The sequence below is a fragment of the Camponotus floridanus genome, unplaced genomic scaffold, assembly GCF_003227725.1.
Source record: "Camponotus floridanus strain SB8 unplaced genomic scaffold, Cflo_v7.5 scaffold28, whole genome shotgun sequence".
NCBI lineage: Eukaryota > Metazoa > Arthropoda > Insecta > Hymenoptera > Formicidae > Camponotus > Camponotus floridanus.
In genome coordinates this window covers 2,130,967-2,151,434 of record NW_020229414.1, presented here as the reverse complement: position 1 = coordinate 2,151,434, position 20,468 = coordinate 2,130,967, and the positions used below count along the sequence as shown (strand labels likewise).

Here is a 20,468-nt window from a genome sequence, read left to right as displayed (position 1 = left end):
TAATTATGTAACGGATGGCATTATGAAAAATTTTATCAGAAAGATTCTTCTTCAATAATAAAACTAAATTCATTCTCTTGAATAGGATTTCTTCAATTATTTTGTTTATACAAATACAATAAGATAAATAAAATAATATTTATATATCTCTTTTAAAGAAAATTGATTTTAAAAATTAATATTTTTTTATTTAAGAAGTTACAATTTATTTCGAGAAAAAAATTATATTTTTTATTATGAAAGAGAAATTATATTAAAAAGATTTTTTTGGTAAATCACTGCTAAAAATTTAAAAAATCTTATTTAAGAGAAAATATTTGATATTTATACATATATATATATATATATATATATATATATATATATGTATATTATTGTATATGTATATGTATAAAAGCCACCCTTGCCATGGAATGTATGGTAAGGATTATCCGTTATGTATATACACATAAAAAACATACCGCCAACTTCCTCTATTCTTTCTTTACTATTATTCTCTATATAGGAAAAATTAGTTATAAAAAAAATAGAGAAAAAGTAAAGAGAGTGTAGGTTGTGTATAAAAACTGAGGTTCGCAAAATTATCGAGAATTGATAATGAGAATAATCCTTATGCTTACACTATTCGATAATTAATTTCAATAATTATTAAATATAAAATTAATTACATTTTTATATAATAAAATTAATTTATCAAGTTTACTAAATAAATATAGTAATAAAATTTAAACCATAATTAATATAAGTTATTACTTTTGCTAAGGATCATTCTAATGTAAAAGTGATTTTCTCTATTACATTTGTTAATTTCTTTAAAAAATCAAAGGAAGAAATTTAAATTCTAACAAAATTTTGCGGATCTTCCAATAAAAAAAAAATACACCGGGAAGGAACGAGTGCAACGCGATGCTATGTTTGTGCAGAATGTGCTTCTGATTTATTATAATATTGCATGTTAAACATGTCAGACCTACCACTGTGTATGTACAATTTGAGATACATAGGTGTCGATGATGGTACGATATGATTCTATTTGATATATATTAACTTGTTCTTTGTTTGAACATTATAATAATGCGATATTATATAGATAGCGATATCACATATCGGAATATATGACGATATATTATAGTCACTCAATGCACTTGCCACTTATCAGTACAACAGAAAAACTTATTCACCAGCACGGTAAATCCGTCGTTCCCTAAACGCTAATAATTATATATAATTGCGTATAATATAATTTTATATTAAATCGTGTTATATATAATCATATAATATAATTTAATAATAATTAGGCAAATAATGAGGCGAATCGTAATATTGTAATAAAAACTCATGGCAGAAATTTATAATTAATGTTAAGAAAAAATGATTCATTAATCTGTACTTTGTCCTATGAGAGAGAATAATTGTCATCTTTCAAATTCATCTCTAGAAAAAATGAGAGTAATTCAATAACAATATTAAATATTGTGTGTGAGATAAATAGCAATGTGTAGAGCTCAATAAACATTATTTACATTTAAAGTGTACCATGTGTATTTGCTATTGAATATCACATCAGAGAAAAAGACTTTTATTTTCATCCATTTTACTCAATGCAATAAATCGAAATCATTCTCTCATGAGACAGTGTATATATTCTTATAAAATTATAATTATATAACTAAAGTGTTAAATAAAATTTTATTATAGAAATAAAATTTTATTCTATTACAATGAACTCATTTTAATCGTATATGAACGAAATAATGATGAAAAAGCATACTTTTGAGAGAAAGAAGAACAAAAATTAATTATTATGTTGTGTTATGAAATATTTAATAATGATTGAGAGAAAATAGTTGTTTTATATGGTAAACATTTTATAATTAAATATAAAATAGTATAACACACTTCTCTCTCTTTTATACTTTACTATAAAATTATTTACTATGAAAAATTCTATATATATATGCTCATGAATATACGCACTTTTAATGTATTTTTCAACGACTGTGTACTGTAAGTGTGAAAGTGTAACATATAAATATATTTATTTACTCAATATAACATTCTTTTGTGATGGTATTTTCCCTATTATGATTTCTGAAATAATTTTGTTTATACATATTTATATAATTTATAATTTATAATACATATTTATATAATTTTGTTTATACATATTTAAATATTTAAATGTTTTTCAGGTGAAAAATTTAAGCGACTTGTATTCTCTTCAGTTTCCATTAATAAATAGGATTTTCTTTTCTACTAAATTGATTTAAATTCTTTCCTGAGTAAATATTTGAAAGGAAATATTTGAAATATAAACTTCATAAGATACAGTATCTTTATAAACAATTGAATAAACCGCGTATTGCGTTGTCTCGTGATACGTTCGGAATTCTACCGGTAGAGTAAAATAGTATTTAATTGACCAATCAAAAGAGGAACAAAAATTTCTTTGTCCTGATTGGTCTACTTCTCGGATAGGATTTCTGAACGCACCTTTAATCATATTTTTTTAATATAACTTTTTTTTGCGACACGCAGGTTATCTATAATTCTACGTTTACCTTTTTTTATTAAATTATTCTTCTAAATATCTAATATCCATATTTTTTACAACCCACCGGTAAATATTTCTCTTACTTCTATTGATTTTATAGTATTCTATTAACGAATTCAAAGTCCATACTAGATAATTCGTTAGTCATTGTTTATTTCTTGCTATTTAATGTAGAATCACTTGTAGAATTATTTAGAACGGTTACGAAGACCCTGGAATAAACTTGGTAACCGACAATCGGATCAATTGGTGCAAATAATTATTTTATTGCATTGATATCGATCTTTTTTAAGAATAATTGAAACTTGAAGATGTTGAAGGTATGTTTAAATGTTCATATATTTCTACTTTTTATAACAAGAATATAATAGGTGTTTTATATTTATGGGTTTTATAAATAATATATTATTATATTATATTATTTTAATATTTCATATATAATTATATTATTTTATATGATAATATACTATGTATTTTTTTCCAATTATAAAGTTTAGAACATTCCAGTTGAGATTATTTCTCTTATCATTTGTTTTTGATTTGTAATTGCTATCCTCAATAATTGTATATATGATTGTTTATTAGTAATAATATGTGTATGTTGTTTTCTTGTTCATAGATTTGTTTAGAAATTTACTTAGGTTGATGCGATACCGTTATTATATTATATTTTTTTTGCGTTGTATTATTTGTGAAATCAAGTATGTAAAATCAAATGGTTTTTCATTACACTCTGAGTTTATAAAATAAATTTATATTCATTGACAATGAAAAATATATAAAAACAAAAAAGTAAGTTCATATGAAAAGTGCAATTTTTTTCATGCTCAATATAAATTTATTTATTTTTTATGCTTAAGTTTACTTATTTTTTAATTGTATTTTCTCTATATAACAAGTATATTTAAATATTGAAAGAAAATAGAAAAAATGTACAAAAAGTATAGAAATAAAATGTAAATCAAAAGTCGAACTTAAATTCGGCTATTTTTTACTTTGAATGTTTAAATAATATTAGTTTTTGAGATAATCAATCAAGAATTAAAATAAAATATTTGTGCATGTGTGTGTGTGTATTAAAGTTGTTATAAAGTTATTATGACAAAACTTATTCATTTGAATATCAATATAGATCTGGAAATTTTTTTACAGGGTATTGTAGCTTTGGTGACTGGCGGTGCCTCCGGACTAGGCCGTGGTACTGTAGAAAGATTTATTAAGCAAGGCGCAAAGGCAGTTATTGCTGATTTGCCTGTTTCAAAAGGCAAAACTGTAGCTGAGGAATTAGGAGAGAATGCAATATTTGCACCTATGGATGTATGCATAACATTTAGTATATTCATTGTACTTTTATCATTTTCGATATTAAGTTATACAAATTGCATTATATATTCTTTTCTCATTATTTTATTTTTATATTGCTATATTATCTAACATTTTTCTATTTTATACCTTAAAACACATTACCTCTTATTAGGTAACTTCAGAATCAGATGTTCAAGCTGCTCTTGAGCTTACAAAACAAAAGTTCGGCAAGCTGGATGTCTTAGTTAATGCTGCTGGCATTGCAATTGCTTTTAAGACATACAATAGCAATAAAAAACTCCCTCACAAATTAGAGGACTTTTCTAAGGTTCTCCAAGTCAATACAATTGGTACTTTCAACGCCATTCGCCTTTCTGTTGGTCTGATGATTGAAAATACTCCTAATCAAGATGGTCAAAGGGGTGTAATTATTAATACTGCAAGTGTCGCAGCATTTGATGGCCAAATAGGCCAAGCTGCTTATTCTGCTTCGAAAGGAGCAATTGTAGGTACTGTATTTTATCTTATAAATTAAATTAATTAAATTAAGATAAAATAAAATTGAATATATGTAAGTAGTAGGTATATTAAGAATATGAAACAAAAAACAAAATGAGTAAAATATATATACACACACACACATACACACATACACACATACATACACATATATATACGCATTTTGATTTTTGTTTCATATTCTTAACATGCCTACTACTTACACATTCAATTTTCTTTTATCTTAATTTATAAACTTTGCTTCCTTATCTTATCTTTCTATTTCTTATCTATTCTTATCGTCTTATCCATTATTATCGTCTTTTTTATTTTATAGGAATGACCTTGCCAATAGCTCGCGACCTTTCCAAGGACGGAATTCGTGTCGTAACAATTGCTCCAGGACTTTTTAACACTCCATTATTAATGGAGTTGCCAGAGAAGGTGCGAATTTTTCTAGCAAAGAGTATTCCCTTCCCTCAAAGATTAGGGAATCCTGATGAGTATGCAATGTTGGTGCAACAGATTGTGGAAAATCCACTACTAAATGGGGAGACAGTTAGATTGGATGGTGCTCTAAGAATGCAAGCTTAAAAGATCATCAGTCTTCCATATTAATGGAATATTCCATATGGAATTAAATCACTAAAATTTTTTTTTGTATTTCTATTTTCTTATATATATATACATAAAAGTTTTCTGTAAACTTTATATGATACTTGGGAAATTTTTTATCTCATCCTCTCCTCTCCTTTTAAATTTTTTATGTTCTGTGGGATATATCATCATAATCTATATATCTATAAAGAGCTGTAATATGTTGTATTTTATAAATATTAAAGCTTAAAAAAAGTTTATAAAAGATTTAAATAAAATTACCTTTTTTACATGCAACTTTGTTGTAATTTTTAATATGTATATATACAATTAAAACTTGCTTTTTTAAAATTGTATAAGTTTTAATTATATTTTTAATATTTTTTAGAATTTATATTTTTAATTTTATTAAAAAATATATTTTATAAAATAAATAATAAAAATATATTCTATATAAAACACTTTTAAAGATATGAAGTTTATAATTTATTTTTTATTTATATATTTTATTTTTTAAATTTTCTTGACATTTCTAGTAAATCAGATAAGGGTGAAATGAAAACGAGAGATGGAAAATGGAATAACACAATACTTTTTACATGCAACACCAGTGTAATTCCCTTGAAATGTACACCAACAACTGCGTGCAAGTTATTACACTCTTTGCAGTATACAGGTATCGATAATCCGTTTTATCTCATCTCACTGTACACTATCTCTTACGAAAAAAAAACTCCTCCATCTCTTTATCAATTTTACTAAGTCGAGATTTTCTAATCAACCCATTAAAGCCTGTTGCCCTAAAATAGGACACACAGTTGATGCTTCTAACTTTTTATGAATGGATCAATCTCGGTGATCTTATATAAAGTTTTGCATAATGTCATGGTGATCTTGTTAATTCTTCTATTCTTCTCTTCTATTCTTCTTTTCTTCTTCTTTTCTTATCAACCTTTATCAAACTTAAGTTATCTCTTATTCAATTTAATCTTTCTGCTGATTGATTTGTCAGATCATTTCCTCTTCTTTCCTAGGATGTTAATAGATCAATATAGTAATCTACTTAGTTTCATAAATAGATTTCTGCTCGGTTACTTAAGATATTTAACATTACATTTTTAAAATACTTGCGCTTCGATTAAACCTTAGTTTGAACAGTTTTATAACAAACATGTAAATTCATCTATAATTCGTCAGAGTTCTAAAGATTAAAATTGACAGAATCTCGTTGAAAAGTATCAGAATCTAATGCTAAGGACACAAAAATGATTATAGTTCATAATATAAATATTTCTTAGCTCGATTGACCTATTAACGCCCTATTATCTTAATTATAATTCAACCACAAAACATTTTTATCTCCACCACTACTCGATCACCATAAGCACCTTGTCAGTCTCAGAGTCTTATTAGAGTTTTATTAATTAGTCTTTCTTGTTCAGCACTTCAGGCGATCGCCAGAAATCTAAGAGATGTCGAAAATTGTCGGGGTGGCCATCAGGCAATGTAATCTTGCCATTGTGGGCCCTGGGGCCCAGTCAGCCCTAGGCGTTTGATTCCTTGAGAGTCTGCAACTTCTCTAACTGATCCGGTTGAAGTTCATCCGGGATACTGGCCCTTCCTCCCACTAGCATTTTGCCTGGTACCATTTCTTCTTCTTCTTCCTCCGTAATTTCTGTGACTTCTTCTGTTACTTCTACCACCGTTCCTCTTGATTGAGAATTTTCATTAGTGCTGGGACCTGAAGCGATCGATTCTGCTTCACTTCCAGAACTACTACTGATCGGAAACGGTGCTGAATCAGCAGGAAGTTCGTCGATTATGGATTTTTCTTCAGCTTCTTCTTCTTTTTCATCTAAAATAACAGTTGCCTCTTCCTCTTCTTTACACTCGCTCTCATTTGGATCCGAAGCAGCACTTGAAGCTTCAGGGTCAGCTTCAGAGGTTTCCGATTTTCCTGGATCTTCCGAAGTCTCCTCTTCCCCAGGAAAAGGATGTTCGATCTCTTCCATTGGAGTTGCAGCTGTAATGACAATCTGAGCCACTCCAAGACCAAAATCGTTTTCTTGGTCAGCGGATTTGGGATCTTCGGATTTCTCTGCCTGTGAATCGAATAAAATTTTATTTTAGTATAATGTAATGTGGTTCTATATGAACTATGTATCCCATATTGCATTAAATTTAAGAAAAACCTTTTTAAAAAAAAAGATAATCACGTTTTAAGCCAGAAATAAAATTTAGATTTAATCTCTAAAAATATTATTCAATTACAAATAATGTTGTATGAAACATTTATAAAAACAACCACATGCTTTTTGAAAGGCAAAGGAATTTAAAAAATCTAATTGTGCTAATTATGCTAGGTTATAATATATTGCAAGAGAACGATTTTATCCAGATCTTATTTTATTATACAAAGACTATTTTAAAATATTTCCATAATCTGTTCAAAGTTTAATCTTGTTTAAAATCTTTTGGGATACATGATTCATGTACGAGACCACAAGATAGAGGAATGGATCATGAGAATTTAACACACATGGAATTTTCAGGACTCCTCTTTGCAAAAATAGAAAATGCATTTTTATCATTTAAAATTTTTAAAAATTATATGCTAGAATTTATTTTTACCAAATAGTCCTAATTACATTATAATACTTTGGCAAACAAAAATTGCATTGGTTCATTATATTTTATTCAATTTTTGTAATTTATTTAATTCACTTTTGTGATGATTATTTTACATGGTATGTCGAAATATAAATATATAACGTTGAACCATGATATATGCATTTTCTATTTTGACTTATTATTTATACCAATTACTTTATTAACATTATTTTTCCTAGTGGAAGTAGCTTTACAGAATCAAAGAGATAGAGTCCGATATGTGTTAAATATCTTTGCTAAAACAATCTTTTATATTATATCAATTTACCTTATCACCCGATTCATCTGATACTTCCACAACTGCGCAGCAAGTTATAGTATTTCATAGATTAAAATATGAATAATTAATAATACCCACTATATTTTGACTATTCCGATAGTCTATTTTGCGGGTTTTTATTTAATTTTTGAAAATTACCTAATATATTTGGTGCTTCCGAATTATCATCTCCAAATTGCGAGCCATATTGGTCCTTTTGGTTCTTGGACAGATTTATCATAAAACCCCCATCGCCATTCATTGCTGACTTTTCTTCTTGCGATTCTGTAATATAATTTAATATATGCGTACAGGCGCATATATTAAAATAGACATGTATAACAGAGAGAAATATATAAAGTAAAAAAATTTATAAACAAAATTAAGTTCTTATTAAATATATAGTATTAAACATATTATCAATATTATTATTATATTTTCATGTTATATATTCTCATATATAATATCTCAATGTAACCATTTAATTTTATTTACTTTTTATCTTTTTATTATTTTATATCTTTATATTCTTTTTTATATTTTATATTCTTTTTATTATTTTATGTCTTACTTTATGTTTTTCCTTTCATTACCTTTTAAAAGTCAGCCTACATGTCACAAGTTTTTATGTTAAATTTTATAAATCTTTGCTTTAAAATGTGGATCTCTCTTATTATATAAATTTGCGAATTCATGGTTTTCAAAGAATTATGATACATACGATATTTATAATTATATTCATGTTAATTCATATTAATTGAATATAATGTACATTAATTGAATATAATGCACATAAATAATTAATATGAATAAATGAAAGTGATTATAATTACCATCAAGTTGAGCGAGTTCATCAGCTAATAAAAATTCTGGTATTTCTGGTGGAGTGAAGACTGGCGGCGCAGAACTCGGTGGTGTTATATTGTCCTAAAATAAATATTTACTTCTGTTACTTCTATTGTAATTAATTATAACTTATTTAATTTAGATTTTGAAAATTAATATATATATATATATATATATATATATATATTAATTTTAAACATTTAAATTAAATAATTAACTTATAATTAATTACAATAGAAGTATATAACATTTTTTGCGTTATAATATAATAAAATCTTACCTGCAATATATTCTCTTTTATAGATATATAATTTATCTTGTAATATATAATATATCTTATGATATATATAATTTATTTAATCTCTCTTATATTTAGAGAATATATAATACAGAATCTTCTAATGTCATACAACTAATAATATATTTAATTTATATAAAAAGTATTAAAATTTATTAGTAAATATAATGTTTGATAAAACAATATTGGGATATTTTACCTGTGGGGTCAAAGGAGACCCATCCGGACCGCAAGGTTCCACAACGAGAGAAGGGAAGATACCTCGTTGATCTCTTAGCTCACCTTCCCACCAACCGTCATCCACATCGTGCGGTTCTTTTCTCAGCACCTTCATGATATCACCTTCTAGGAAGCTCAGCTCCTCGTCGCAAGTCGCATCGTAATCGTAGAGTGCGATACAATATTGTTCTATTTCTGAAAAATTATAATATATAAAATATAATATATAATTAGTATATTAATAAGTATATTAAAAAATCTTACATAATAATTGTATCTATGATTAGTTTTATCTATCATGTGTATATACAAGTATTCTTTTTTTAAAAATAAATAGATAATAGATAAAATATATTTTTTATCCGGTTTCTTAAATTTTATCGAAACAACAAAAGTTATAATCGAATCTCTGAACATACCTCCAATATGATTTTGTATAACATCTTCCGGAACAATACTTTGCAAGTCGGCATCGGGATCAACGGCGTCATGATCGTCGATCGTATAATCGACAGATGAAAAGGAAATTTGTTGAACCAAACCTGGACCCTGCGAGGTCAAGCCGCCGGTAGAAGCCTCCGGCTCTCTCTCCACATCGAGATAATTTTGAGGTACGAAACCTTCTTCTCCCCGGTAATTCCTTGCTTTTAACCATCCATCACCATCGCCCTCGCCCACTACATCCAATTGCTCACTTTCTACAATGGAAAGCTCATCGGGATTTTGCGCCTAAAAATCGTAAAAAAAATTTGTTCATGTCAAATAAAAATGATATTATTTTAACAAAAATATTATAGTTAATAATTATATAAATTAATAGTTTCATATTTCATATTATTTCAAGTTTCATGAAAAATATCTTTTAAATTATTCGATTTTTATTTAAAAACTTAACAGAAAGTTTTTTTCGAAGATAATACTGTGATATATAGATTCAAATTAAATTTATAAATAAAAATGTGTGACCATAAAAAATATATTTTAATAATAATGTTTTTATAACTTTTTAATACATTTTAGATTTTCAGGTTTAGCTTACAAAATGGAATTACACGCTTACTGTGTAAGAATAGAGAGCAGTACACTTGTATATAGGTTGATTAGAAGGCATCTCTGGTATCTCGTGCGTCATTTCTTGTTCGTCTTTCTCCTGATTGTCCCAATCAACCGCTGTAGGATCGTCCCAGCCTGCCGTTAGCTGCTCCATTCGTTGCTTCTCCTGCTCTAACAACGCTAAAAAAATAATCTTTTATTTCATCATATCTTTGCTTATTTATTAAATCATTAAGTATAAAAACACGAGTAACTTCTCGTGAATTTTGAATCGACTCGTATTTATTTTTATTTAATTATATTTATATAATGATTGTACATGTATATAATAAATAATCTAGTATAATATAATCTAGAGTACCAAACTAATAAAAAAATATCCTGCTTGTCCATATGCCTTAATAATAAAGAAATTTATATTAATTAAAATGTAAATCTTATATAATATTAATTAAAATGTAAATCTTAATCTTAATAATAATATGTGTGAAAGATTTATGTTAACAGATTTATGTTAACAATTTATGTTAACAATAAAATAAATTATACATAAAGGATTTTTATACAAGTTATAGTATGTGAAAATTGTCTACATACCATCGACTTCAGCGCTGTCGTGCCTCTGCCTCTCTTCCACTTCATCTTCATGTTGTGGCGCATTTTTTCCGGGTCGTTCGACGGTTGTTAAATCGCTTCCGCCATCGCCATCGCTGTCATAGAAAGAGTCTGATGATGGATGTTCCTGAAAAATATATTTTATTATTTTATTATATTTTATATACAATTCTTGTCATATTAATAATTAGAAAAATTTTATAGATATTTTTCATCTATGAATAATGATGTACTTTCATATTCTTGATTTTTTCCGCTATAAATAAAATTTGCAAGTTTTCGCGAGAATAACAATTTAGTGAATGTAAATGTTTAATTCATAATAGAAAAGATGAAAAAAAATGTAAACAAAATACAGAATATTTTTTTATAATTATATTTTTAACATCTTTAAATCTGTTAAATAAAAATTCGACAAACTGCACATATTTTGATAATTACCGCTGCACCAGATGCATCTGTTCTGACGGAGAGAGAACTGGCCGAACGAGGAATATCCTGAACGCTCAGCGTTTCAGCCTCTTGCAGAAATTCGTCTACATTTACTGTAAAATTAAAACATATAATAATTTCACATTTAACGTAAAATTCGAAATAATAAGATATACAAGATTTCTTTTAATATAATCTATAAGAAAAATGTTAATAAATGTAAAAAGATAAAAAAATAAACTCAATTTTAGAGAAAAGTAGATTGATAAAAGTAGATTGCTACTTTTATATAACATCTATATAAAAAAATTTCTTCTTCCTTATAATTTTTCTAATATCTTTCTTTATATATCTTCTTGTGGATTAGTAAAAGAATAAATAGACTTTCCTTTGATAACTTCTCAAAACATGTATGAATTAATTATTAATAAATTAATTTTATAGTTTTAGTTTTCCTGTTATAAATACAAAGTTAAGTATTAATCTGAAAAAAATGCTTTATTCTTTTAAAATACACAATAATAATAAAAAGAAGAAAAAAATATAATATTTTAAAAAGAAAATATTGACAAACCTCCACCCTGTCGAAGACATTCTAATCTCGCTTCAGCCTTGAGTTTTGTTGTCTATTTAGAAAAGAATAGAAAATGTACATATATAAATTTATATATATACAGGGTCTACCAAAAGTGTGGAAACCCCTAAATATCTCGGAAAATATACGTTTTACAGAAAAGTGTTTCCAACAAAAGTTGTAGGGTTTAAGAAGATCTATATACTGATTCTATCAGTTTGACCTTGGATGGCGTCGTCAAGGTCAGGTCAAGGTCACATTGACTTTTTTAAATGACACCCCCTACATTTGATTGCATATTCTTATAGCTTAATTCAAGAGCTTTCCAAAACACTATAATAATGTTCATTTTTATTAAGTACTTTGCGAGTTATGAGGGTTGAAATAATTTCTTAATTTTACATAAACCATAAAATATCTAGTAAACCATTCATTTTTCGATTATCTTACCTTCATACTTTTATGTACAAATTAATGAGAGGAATCAATTGGTGTAAAGAAAACACATAGTTGTTTCTAAGAAAAAATATGTAATTTGCAATTAACAATTCCATATTTTTTCTTAAAAACAACTGTATGTTTTCTTTACACCAATTGATTCCTTTCATTATTTTGTACATAAAAGTATGAAGGTAAGATAATCGAAAAATGAATGGTTTACTAGATATTTTATGGTTTATGTAAAATTAAGAAATTATTTCAACCCTCATAACTCGCAAAGTACTTAATAAAAATGAACATTATTATAGTGTTTTGGAAAGCTCTTGAATTAAGCTATAAGAATATGCAATCAAATGTAGGGGGTGTCATTTAAAAAAGTCAATGTGACCTTGACCTGACCTTGACGACGCCATCCAAGGTCAAACTGATAGAATCAGTATATAGATCTTCTTAAACCCTACAACTTTTGTTGGAAACACTTTTCTGTAAAACGTATATTTTCCGAGATATTTAGGGGTTTCCACACTTTTGGTAGACCCTGTATATATATATATATATATATATATATATATATATATATATATATATATATATATGTGTGTGTGTTTCCACTTATAGTTTAATATTTAAAAATATATATCAAAATAAATAATCTTTTTTTTTGGAATAAATTTTACCTCTGCTCGTCGAATAACATGTTTTAACTCATCGATCTTCGTATCTAAATCTGGACCATTAGGATCATTTGGATCAGTCTGAGAAAAGAAACATATTTAATATTTAATTTATAAAAACATTGTAATTTTTACATATATTTAATGATAAAATTCATTTATAAAATTTTATAACATTAAAAATACATAATTGTTTTATTATAAAATAAAAATCTCGAAAGAGATAATGTTAAACTTTATCAAAAATTTAGAATTATGATGATTTTTTAAAATGAAATTAATATAATAAATTTTTATGTTATTGATGGTTATCATTGTTCTAAGATATCTAAAATATGAACCTTTTGGCCAGCCTCTTTGAATTGTAGCAATATCTGCAGTTTTCGATTGTTCTCGCGGATATTGCTGATCTCGCGAGCAATCTTCGTCGACCAGCGACGCGCTTCATTGCCCAATGTTGTCGCTGCCGAATGATCGGCAGTTATCCTAAATTTGGCGAAAATGTTATTTTAAATCAAGCAAAAATCTAGAAATTAATTTGTATAAATAAATTTTTTAATATTCTAATCTAAACATACATTCTTCACATGCATTATATCTATATGTACAGTTCTATATAATTCTGTATATTTATTATTCTATCTATAAAATTCTATATATTTATTCTTTTATTATTTATAATATTAATGCTTTATAATATAAAGATGAGTTACAAACCTATCTATGGGATCATTATCGCAGGGCTCAAATTCATATTGAATATGTTGTTTCAAAACGGGATAGTATAAACAGCAACATTGAATATTGTATTCTCTAGTAAGCTGAATTAACATCATTAGTCACAAATTTTTTCTTATCCCTTATATATTGTTTTATTCACAAATTAGTTATTGTAAATTATTAAATGTACCTGCTGAGCTTGATCGCGAATTTTGCCGAAGCTGTTTTGCGTGGCTACACATGTAAGTAATTCTGTGCGTCCCATCAATGTTAAATATTCTGTTACCTTGTCGTAAACCCCATGCTCCAAATACTAAGTAATGCAAAAAATATATCAAGTAATAAATATTTCATATTTGTTATAAAATCATGATTTTGCAAATACAGAGAAGAGAAAATAACAATGACTTTTATTTTTTTTCAAATATGATCATATATAATTTATATATATGTATATATATATATATATGTATATATATATATATATAAATCTTATATCATGTTATGAAATACTCACTTGCATAGTGGATTGTAAATCGACTGCAAAATATCGGTTTTGATGAGCATTAGCGGCAGCGAGACTCAGTAAATAATCATTGCGTGCTCCGGTTGATTTCTCCTCCAATTGATCTCGCTTCGAGCTAAACTGTAAATATAAGTTATATAAGATTAAATACAGATCAATCCTAATTCCGATAAACGTACAATTTATCTTTTATTAAATAAATTAATAATAGGAATTATATATTATATTTAGATATAAATAAATTTATAAAATTTATTATTAAATGTTTCATTTTAATAATAAAATTATTTAATAATAAAATTTAATGTTTCATTTTATTATTAAATGTTTCATTTTTTTCAATAAAATATTACACTAATAAAGAAATACTGTAGTAACTTAAAAAACAACGATGATATATATTCTTTTTTTTTACTTTTATTATTATTATTATTATTATTGATTATTTTAAGAGAGAAGGAATATTAGAATGTGCTATTTTTTTGTGCCTGTGTGTGAATGAAAAGAAATTATTATATCTCTATGAAAGTTTTCGAAAGATTTTTACGTGGTAAATTGTGTTTCAAGATCGTAAGGTGATAAAGAATTAAGCTTAATCTGAAAAATCATACCTTAGCGCTATTTTTCTGCAATGTCGTTATCGACTGGAAGAAGGAACCCTTTTTCTTCTTCAATCTAAAAGTATTGACCGAACACATGAATTATTGCGTTCATAAATTATGTAGTCGACTCATGAAGTTTATGCCAATATACAATGTGTAAAGAAAAAACATTGAAGAGAAGAAAAATAATAGAAAATATATCGAAAAATTAAGTCATATATATATATATATATATATATATATATATATATATATATATATATAATATGAATAATAAATATAAATATGATACAGAAAATGTGATACTCTTTTAATGAAATTTTATCTTTAACAAAACAAAAACTATTAAAGCTTATATATTCAAAGAACTTTATTAAGAAGAGATCACATCGAAAAGTTTTTTTGAAAAAAATTCTGACTGAAAAATGATCTAATTTTCGGGCGTTAGATAATTAAAAAATCTATATATAGATAAATACTTTTCTTCAATGTCCTTTGCTTTGTCTCGTACATCGTGTGCGCTATGTTCCTCATCAAAGTACGACTTCTTCGTTTTGTCGACGTCCTGGACGCAGGTCTGCAGTTCTTTTTGTACTATTAATAATTGGTCGATTGCCTAGAAATTCAATTATTACAAAAATTTAGAAGTAATATATTATATATATATATATATATATATATATATATATATTTAATATATGTAATATACATTTTATTTAAACAAAAGATTTTTTTCTCTATCTATATAATTCTAATAATGTCCTCACTTTCTAAATTTATATATTGTATATCATTTTTATTTTCACACATCATAAATCGCGCGAAAACATAATATAAAAAGTATGTATTTTTTAATTTAATAAATAAAGTTTTTTTATACCTTCTTAGAAACTTGTAATTTATGCATCCTGAGGATCTTGGCATCATCGGCAATCTGCTGCTGGAAAACCTCAACGGCAGCGAGATGCGCGCGCGCCAGCTTCTCGTTCTCCTCCAGCACGGTTCGCCATACATTCCACATGTTCCTATAATCATTCGACCGCACGCCCGCGGATTGCCATTTACCTATGACCCTTCTTCTCCTTGGCAAACTTCCCTGATCGATAAGCAGCCAAAGAGAGATTGAAACCAGTATAATTCCGTAGAAATCAAATTCCCATTTCTTACAGCATATGATTACGAATATGATTCTTAAGATATTAAGATTAAATTCAATCGATTTAAATTCTTTTTTGTTACATGATAGCTCCATAATAATCATAAAATTAACATATATATGTATCAATTAATCCAATTTCAATCGAATAATAAATAATTAAACATAGTAATTGAATTGATTTTAACGGATTTCTAATCTTGATCTCTATAGGATCTCTATACGTTCTATGACATATAATATGCCATAGAAACAGTGTTGACGAAATTATACCGGTTTTAATACTTAGAATAAACATTTGTTGTGTCGAAAGAGAAAGAGAAAGAGAAAGAGAAAGAGAGAAACAGGAAAAATAAAAATAAAAAATAAGACAAATACACAAAATAAATAAAACTTTAAAAATCCAAGGAAATTTAAATATTAGGATAAAAATAAAAAATCATATAAATACATAAATAATATATATACAAAAATAATATGAATACATAAATAAACATAAGCAATAAATAAATTAGAAATTAAAGTTTTATAAAATATATGTTGTATGCAAACTTTTATCTTTTGCATGATTTAATTACCATTTTTCTTCAGCTCCATCGACTTTGAGATCTGGTATATTTGGTATTTTTTTGTTTAAGTATGCGGATGATATCTTGAGCAGCGCCTACGTGAATGAGTATAATACTTTAATCACAGTTAACGTAATCATAACAATATGTAATTAGATATTAATAAAAGAAGATACATTAATAGCAATAAATATATTATGATACATTAATAAGTAAAGATACATTAATAACAATAAATATATTATAAATACTTATTATGTTAAAAATGATAAATGCACACGTATACAAAATGAATTGCTTACCTCAGAGTAGGATTTTTCGATGGCAGATTTTTTAATCGTAAAATTACTGAAAAGAAAAAGAAATCATTAGTTATTCAATTGTCAAAAAACCGATTAACAAAATTTAAAATTTCCTTAAAACAATTTTGAAATAAAGATTTGTGTATATTCAATCTCAATTTGAATTTCAAAATCCATATTCTGTAATAATTGCACAATATATGTTCTATAAAAAAACAATTTTGATTTAGAGTTCTCCTAAAATAAAAATATTTTTAAAAAATTTGAATTTGTTTTAAGACAATCATATGGATTATATTATATATTGCATTTAATACTTAATATATATTTTCAATATCATATAAAAAATTATAAAAATAGATTAATAAAAATAAATATTTATAAAGATAATAAGACATATTTATATATAAGTATTCTCTTTAATAAAAATAATAATCTAGTAAACATGATGACGTCTAAAAACGTCTTAATGACGTATTATACATTATTAAGACATCTTTAGACGTCATCATGTTTGTTGAAAAATAATAAACAAGAACTGCATGTAAAACGTAATATAATGCTAAAGTATCGTTTAAACATGTTTACATAAAATGGTTTACATAATACGGTAAAACATTGCATGTCTTTACCGTATATCTTCCAGAAGGTCGCATTCATGCTGATTTTTTGCTTGCAATTTTGCTGCCTGCTCCGTGTGCACATTCTTTAGAAACTTCGCGTAGTTTCCCTTGCAATCAAATAGAAGAAATCAATTAAAAATATAAATCAAACATATATATATTACTTTAATTTTTCATTTTATAATTAAAAAACTCTTACTTATTAATTATTCTGAACTTTTTCTAAACTATTAATTCTCCTTCTGTTATTTGAGTAATAATTTTCGAGATTGTCTAATTTCTCTAAAATTATTTTGTCAATCTATTATCGAGTTTTTGTAGCCTGTCTCCACCCAAAGTGCAAATTGAAAATCAATGCTAATCAATGATATAAAAGGTCTATTTGCAATGTATTTTGTCTCAATTTTATGCAAATGACATCTTTACATAAACTATTTTTCGTAAATTTATCAACAAAGAATATAATTATATATTTTATGCAAGGTAATATTGTAATTAAATATATTATAACTTTTTTATCTAAATTTATAATTACTAATAATTTATATAAATGTCATTTTTAATTCTAAATTACTATAATGTATAATTAAGTATGTAACATTTATATTTTATTTATATTTATATAAAATTGTATCTCTACTAATTATATAAATTATTGTTAATAATATAATTAATCATAAGCTATTATATATTTATATTTTTACTGTAATATAATCATTCAGAAATACATATATTATTCAAATTTTTTCTTCACAATCGATAAAAGTTATTATAATCACATTCAACTTGGTATAATTAAACATAACTTCTACATGTCTCCACCCAAAATGTGCGTACTAAAAGCAGATTGCTTGCAAAATTTCGATGTGAGAGTATTAACAGTGATTACATTGGATACTCTTTGTTCTGTCCTTTTTATTAACTTCCTTTTGATCATAAAAACTAGTATAATTTTATAGAATTTAAATTCCAATGCCACTGGTACGGGAAAATATTGTATATTAAAAATTTACATTTTAATATTGTAACATTAATATTATACAATATATAAGTATTATTATACATAATTGTGTAATTATTATTTTAAAATTAGTAGAAAATCAATATAATTATTATTATTATTTAGAGGCTAAAAAATTGTAGCAATAATATATATTATTTAGAAAGAAGATCTTTCAATTTATTTCAAGAGGTACAAAAAGAAATGGAATTAATATGTACGTGTGAATTTAATATATATACACATTTATTACTAGACTATTATATGTGTACATATGTGTGTGTGTGTGTGTGTAAAATCGTAAAAGTATTATATATATTCTTTTGTATACTCTCTGTATATTATTCATCTTATTGACATATAAAAATGTAGTCAAAAATTAGATATAAAATTTGATATTTTATTGTCTCGTATACAAATTAAAATTAACGTAATAATCTTTTAAATTCATCTATTATCTGTGATATTGGCGTGGGAGGATAATTTTAACTTTTGATACTCGGTGTATGAAATCGATTTTCTCGTATCTATAATACGGGAAAATGACTCTTGTGTTTTAGACACACTTCGCTCGGTGTAAAGACGCTTTTCCCGTACCTGCCGCACAGGAAATTGATTTTAGAAAAGCACAGGGCTCATAAAATCCTTGTTATCTAGGATGAATTCTCGAGTACACTCTGATGTACGCAATGACTTCCTCTTACTTTTCTCGGTGGTGGTTGCATGCTGAGGCGAGTTTTTCCCGCAACGCCGGGGGAGTAGGAGGAGGAGGAGAGGGGCAATTTCGCTCTCACTCGCCCTCGCTCGCTCACGGCTCACCCTCTATGCGCACACACCCCACGCACGCACGCACCCTCGTCGTGCACCGCTCGCACGCTCGTACGCTACTGATCTCCTGCCCTCCTGAGGCCACCGCCGGGGGTAGTACGCCGCTTATTGATCGCCCTGACTCCCTTCTCTCTTGATGACGCCTGCGCCGCCCCCGGGTCGGCGAACGACTTCCTTTCCGACGACCTACTAAGCCTCGTCAAGAGAAGGAGTTGGAGGAGGGGATAAATGAGGAGTTAATTGCGGCTGCTCGTGATGATTTTTTTTAGTCACTACGATTAGTGATTTCACAACTCTCGGAGGGTTTATGATCGTTCATATTTAAAGATTATCCTTTTATAAAAGAGCGAAAAATAATGGCAAAAATGTATTAAATTTTTTTATGAGTTCGGATGATAGCTCCAGCTAAAACGCTACTATAGTTTCTATAAATATTATCTTCAGAGTTAGTTAAAGTTAGATGTGACAAAAAAAAGAGTGCACATATATATATATATATATATATATATATATATATATATATATATTATATATATATATATACATGTATAAAAATTCTACATTCTTAAAAAAATGATGTTGACATAAAAAGAACACATTATGAAAAGGTTTCTAAATTTATAAAATGCAATAATAAATATGTAATAAATATTACTTAGACATGTTTCCTTGATGATTGATTATTATTATTTGTACCTGTATTATTGATATACAGGTGTTTTTCAATAAATAAGAAAGAATACATCACGAATATCTAAAAATAAATAAAAAAGTTAATATAAACATATGTAAAAATATAATTTAACTTCAAAGATTATTTCGAGAGAGAAAATCTCTCTCATATATATATATATATATATATATATATAATGCTCTCTAAATAATTATCACTTTTACACAAGCTCGCATATACGTCATTATATGACTGTCTCACTTTCTCAAAGATATCAAGCGTCTTCCAATTTGCCAATTTTGGCATGGACGATACTTGATGAGTATTTCTGTTATTAGTGAATCATTAAAATATGACATTTTTAGAACTGTTCCACATGTTGCTAAGTAACTCCAATTTTACGACTTTTCATTTAGAAGCTTAAACATTTTATA

General features: G+C 26.5%; 2 protein-coding genes across 3 annotated transcripts; one reads left to right on the top strand and one right to left on the bottom strand.

Annotated features, from left to right (window-relative positions):
- Nucleotides 1-2,528: 2,528 nt before the first annotated feature.
- On the top strand, nucleotides 2,529-5,031 carry LOC105248305 (3-hydroxyacyl-CoA dehydrogenase type-2). Its single transcript, XM_011253039.3, has 5 exons — nucleotides 2,529-2,620; nucleotides 2,741-2,874; nucleotides 3,707-3,871; nucleotides 4,032-4,368; nucleotides 4,695-5,031. The coding sequence occupies exons 2-5, from the start codon at nucleotides 2,866-2,868 to the stop codon at nucleotides 4,949-4,951; spliced, it is 768 nt and encodes a 255-aa protein (XP_011251341.1). The 5' UTR covers nucleotides 2,529-2,620; nucleotides 2,741-2,865; the 3' UTR covers nucleotides 4,952-5,031.
- A 515-nt stretch (nucleotides 5,032-5,546) lies between these two features.
- Nucleotides 5,547-19,744, bottom strand: LOC105248324 (F-BAR and double SH3 domains protein 2). Of its 2 annotated transcripts, XM_025409679.1 has the most exons (22): nucleotides 19,238-19,727; nucleotides 17,543-17,640; nucleotides 16,911-16,956; nucleotides 16,618-16,703; nucleotides 15,764-15,908; nucleotides 15,363-15,499; nucleotides 14,893-14,956; nucleotides 14,273-14,401; nucleotides 13,946-14,068; nucleotides 13,753-13,856; nucleotides 13,377-13,521; nucleotides 13,039-13,116; nucleotides 11,921-11,972; nucleotides 11,356-11,459; nucleotides 10,897-11,041; nucleotides 10,307-10,479; nucleotides 9,666-9,975; nucleotides 9,227-9,441; nucleotides 8,717-8,810; nucleotides 8,043-8,168; nucleotides 7,893-7,924; nucleotides 5,547-7,056 (listed from the first exon to the last, which is right to left on the bottom strand). In XM_025409679.1, exons 1-22 carry the CDS (start codon nucleotides 19,256-19,258, stop codon nucleotides 6,499-6,501), a joined length of 2,985 nt encoding a protein of 994 aa, XP_025265464.1. In that variant the 5' UTR covers nucleotides 19,259-19,727; the 3' UTR covers nucleotides 5,547-6,498. The 2 variants fall into 2 exon arrangements, with proteins under 2 accessions (XP_025265464.1, XP_025265466.1); XM_025409681.1 differs by lacking the exon at nucleotides 7,893-7,924 and having other exon boundaries at nucleotides 6,843-7,056; nucleotides 19,238-19,744.
- Between the last annotated feature and the right edge of the window lie 724 nt (nucleotides 19,745-20,468).

Excerpts from the sequence above, each read along its gene's own strand:
- LOC105248305 (XM_011253039.3), top strand. Across the intron at positions 3,872-4,031 it reads CAATATTTGCACCTATGGAT|GTAACTTCAGAATCAGATGT; the intron begins GTATGCATAACA and ends ACCTCTTATTAG. Across the intron at positions 4,369-4,694 it reads TTCGAAAGGAGCAATTGTAG|GAATGACCTTGCCAATAGCT; the intron begins GTACTGTATTTT and ends TTTATTTTATAG.
- LOC105248324 (XM_025409679.1), bottom strand. The coding sequence starts at position 19,258 with ATGCAACCACCACCGAGAAAA. Across the intron at positions 8,169-8,716 it reads TGAACTCGCTCAACTTGATG|AATCGCAAGAAGAAAAGTCA; the intron begins GTAATTATAATC and ends ATTATATTACAG. Across the intron at positions 7,057-7,892 it reads CAGATGAATCGGGTGATAAG|GCAGAGAAATCCGAAGATCC; the intron begins GTAAATTGATAT and ends TTCGATTCACAG.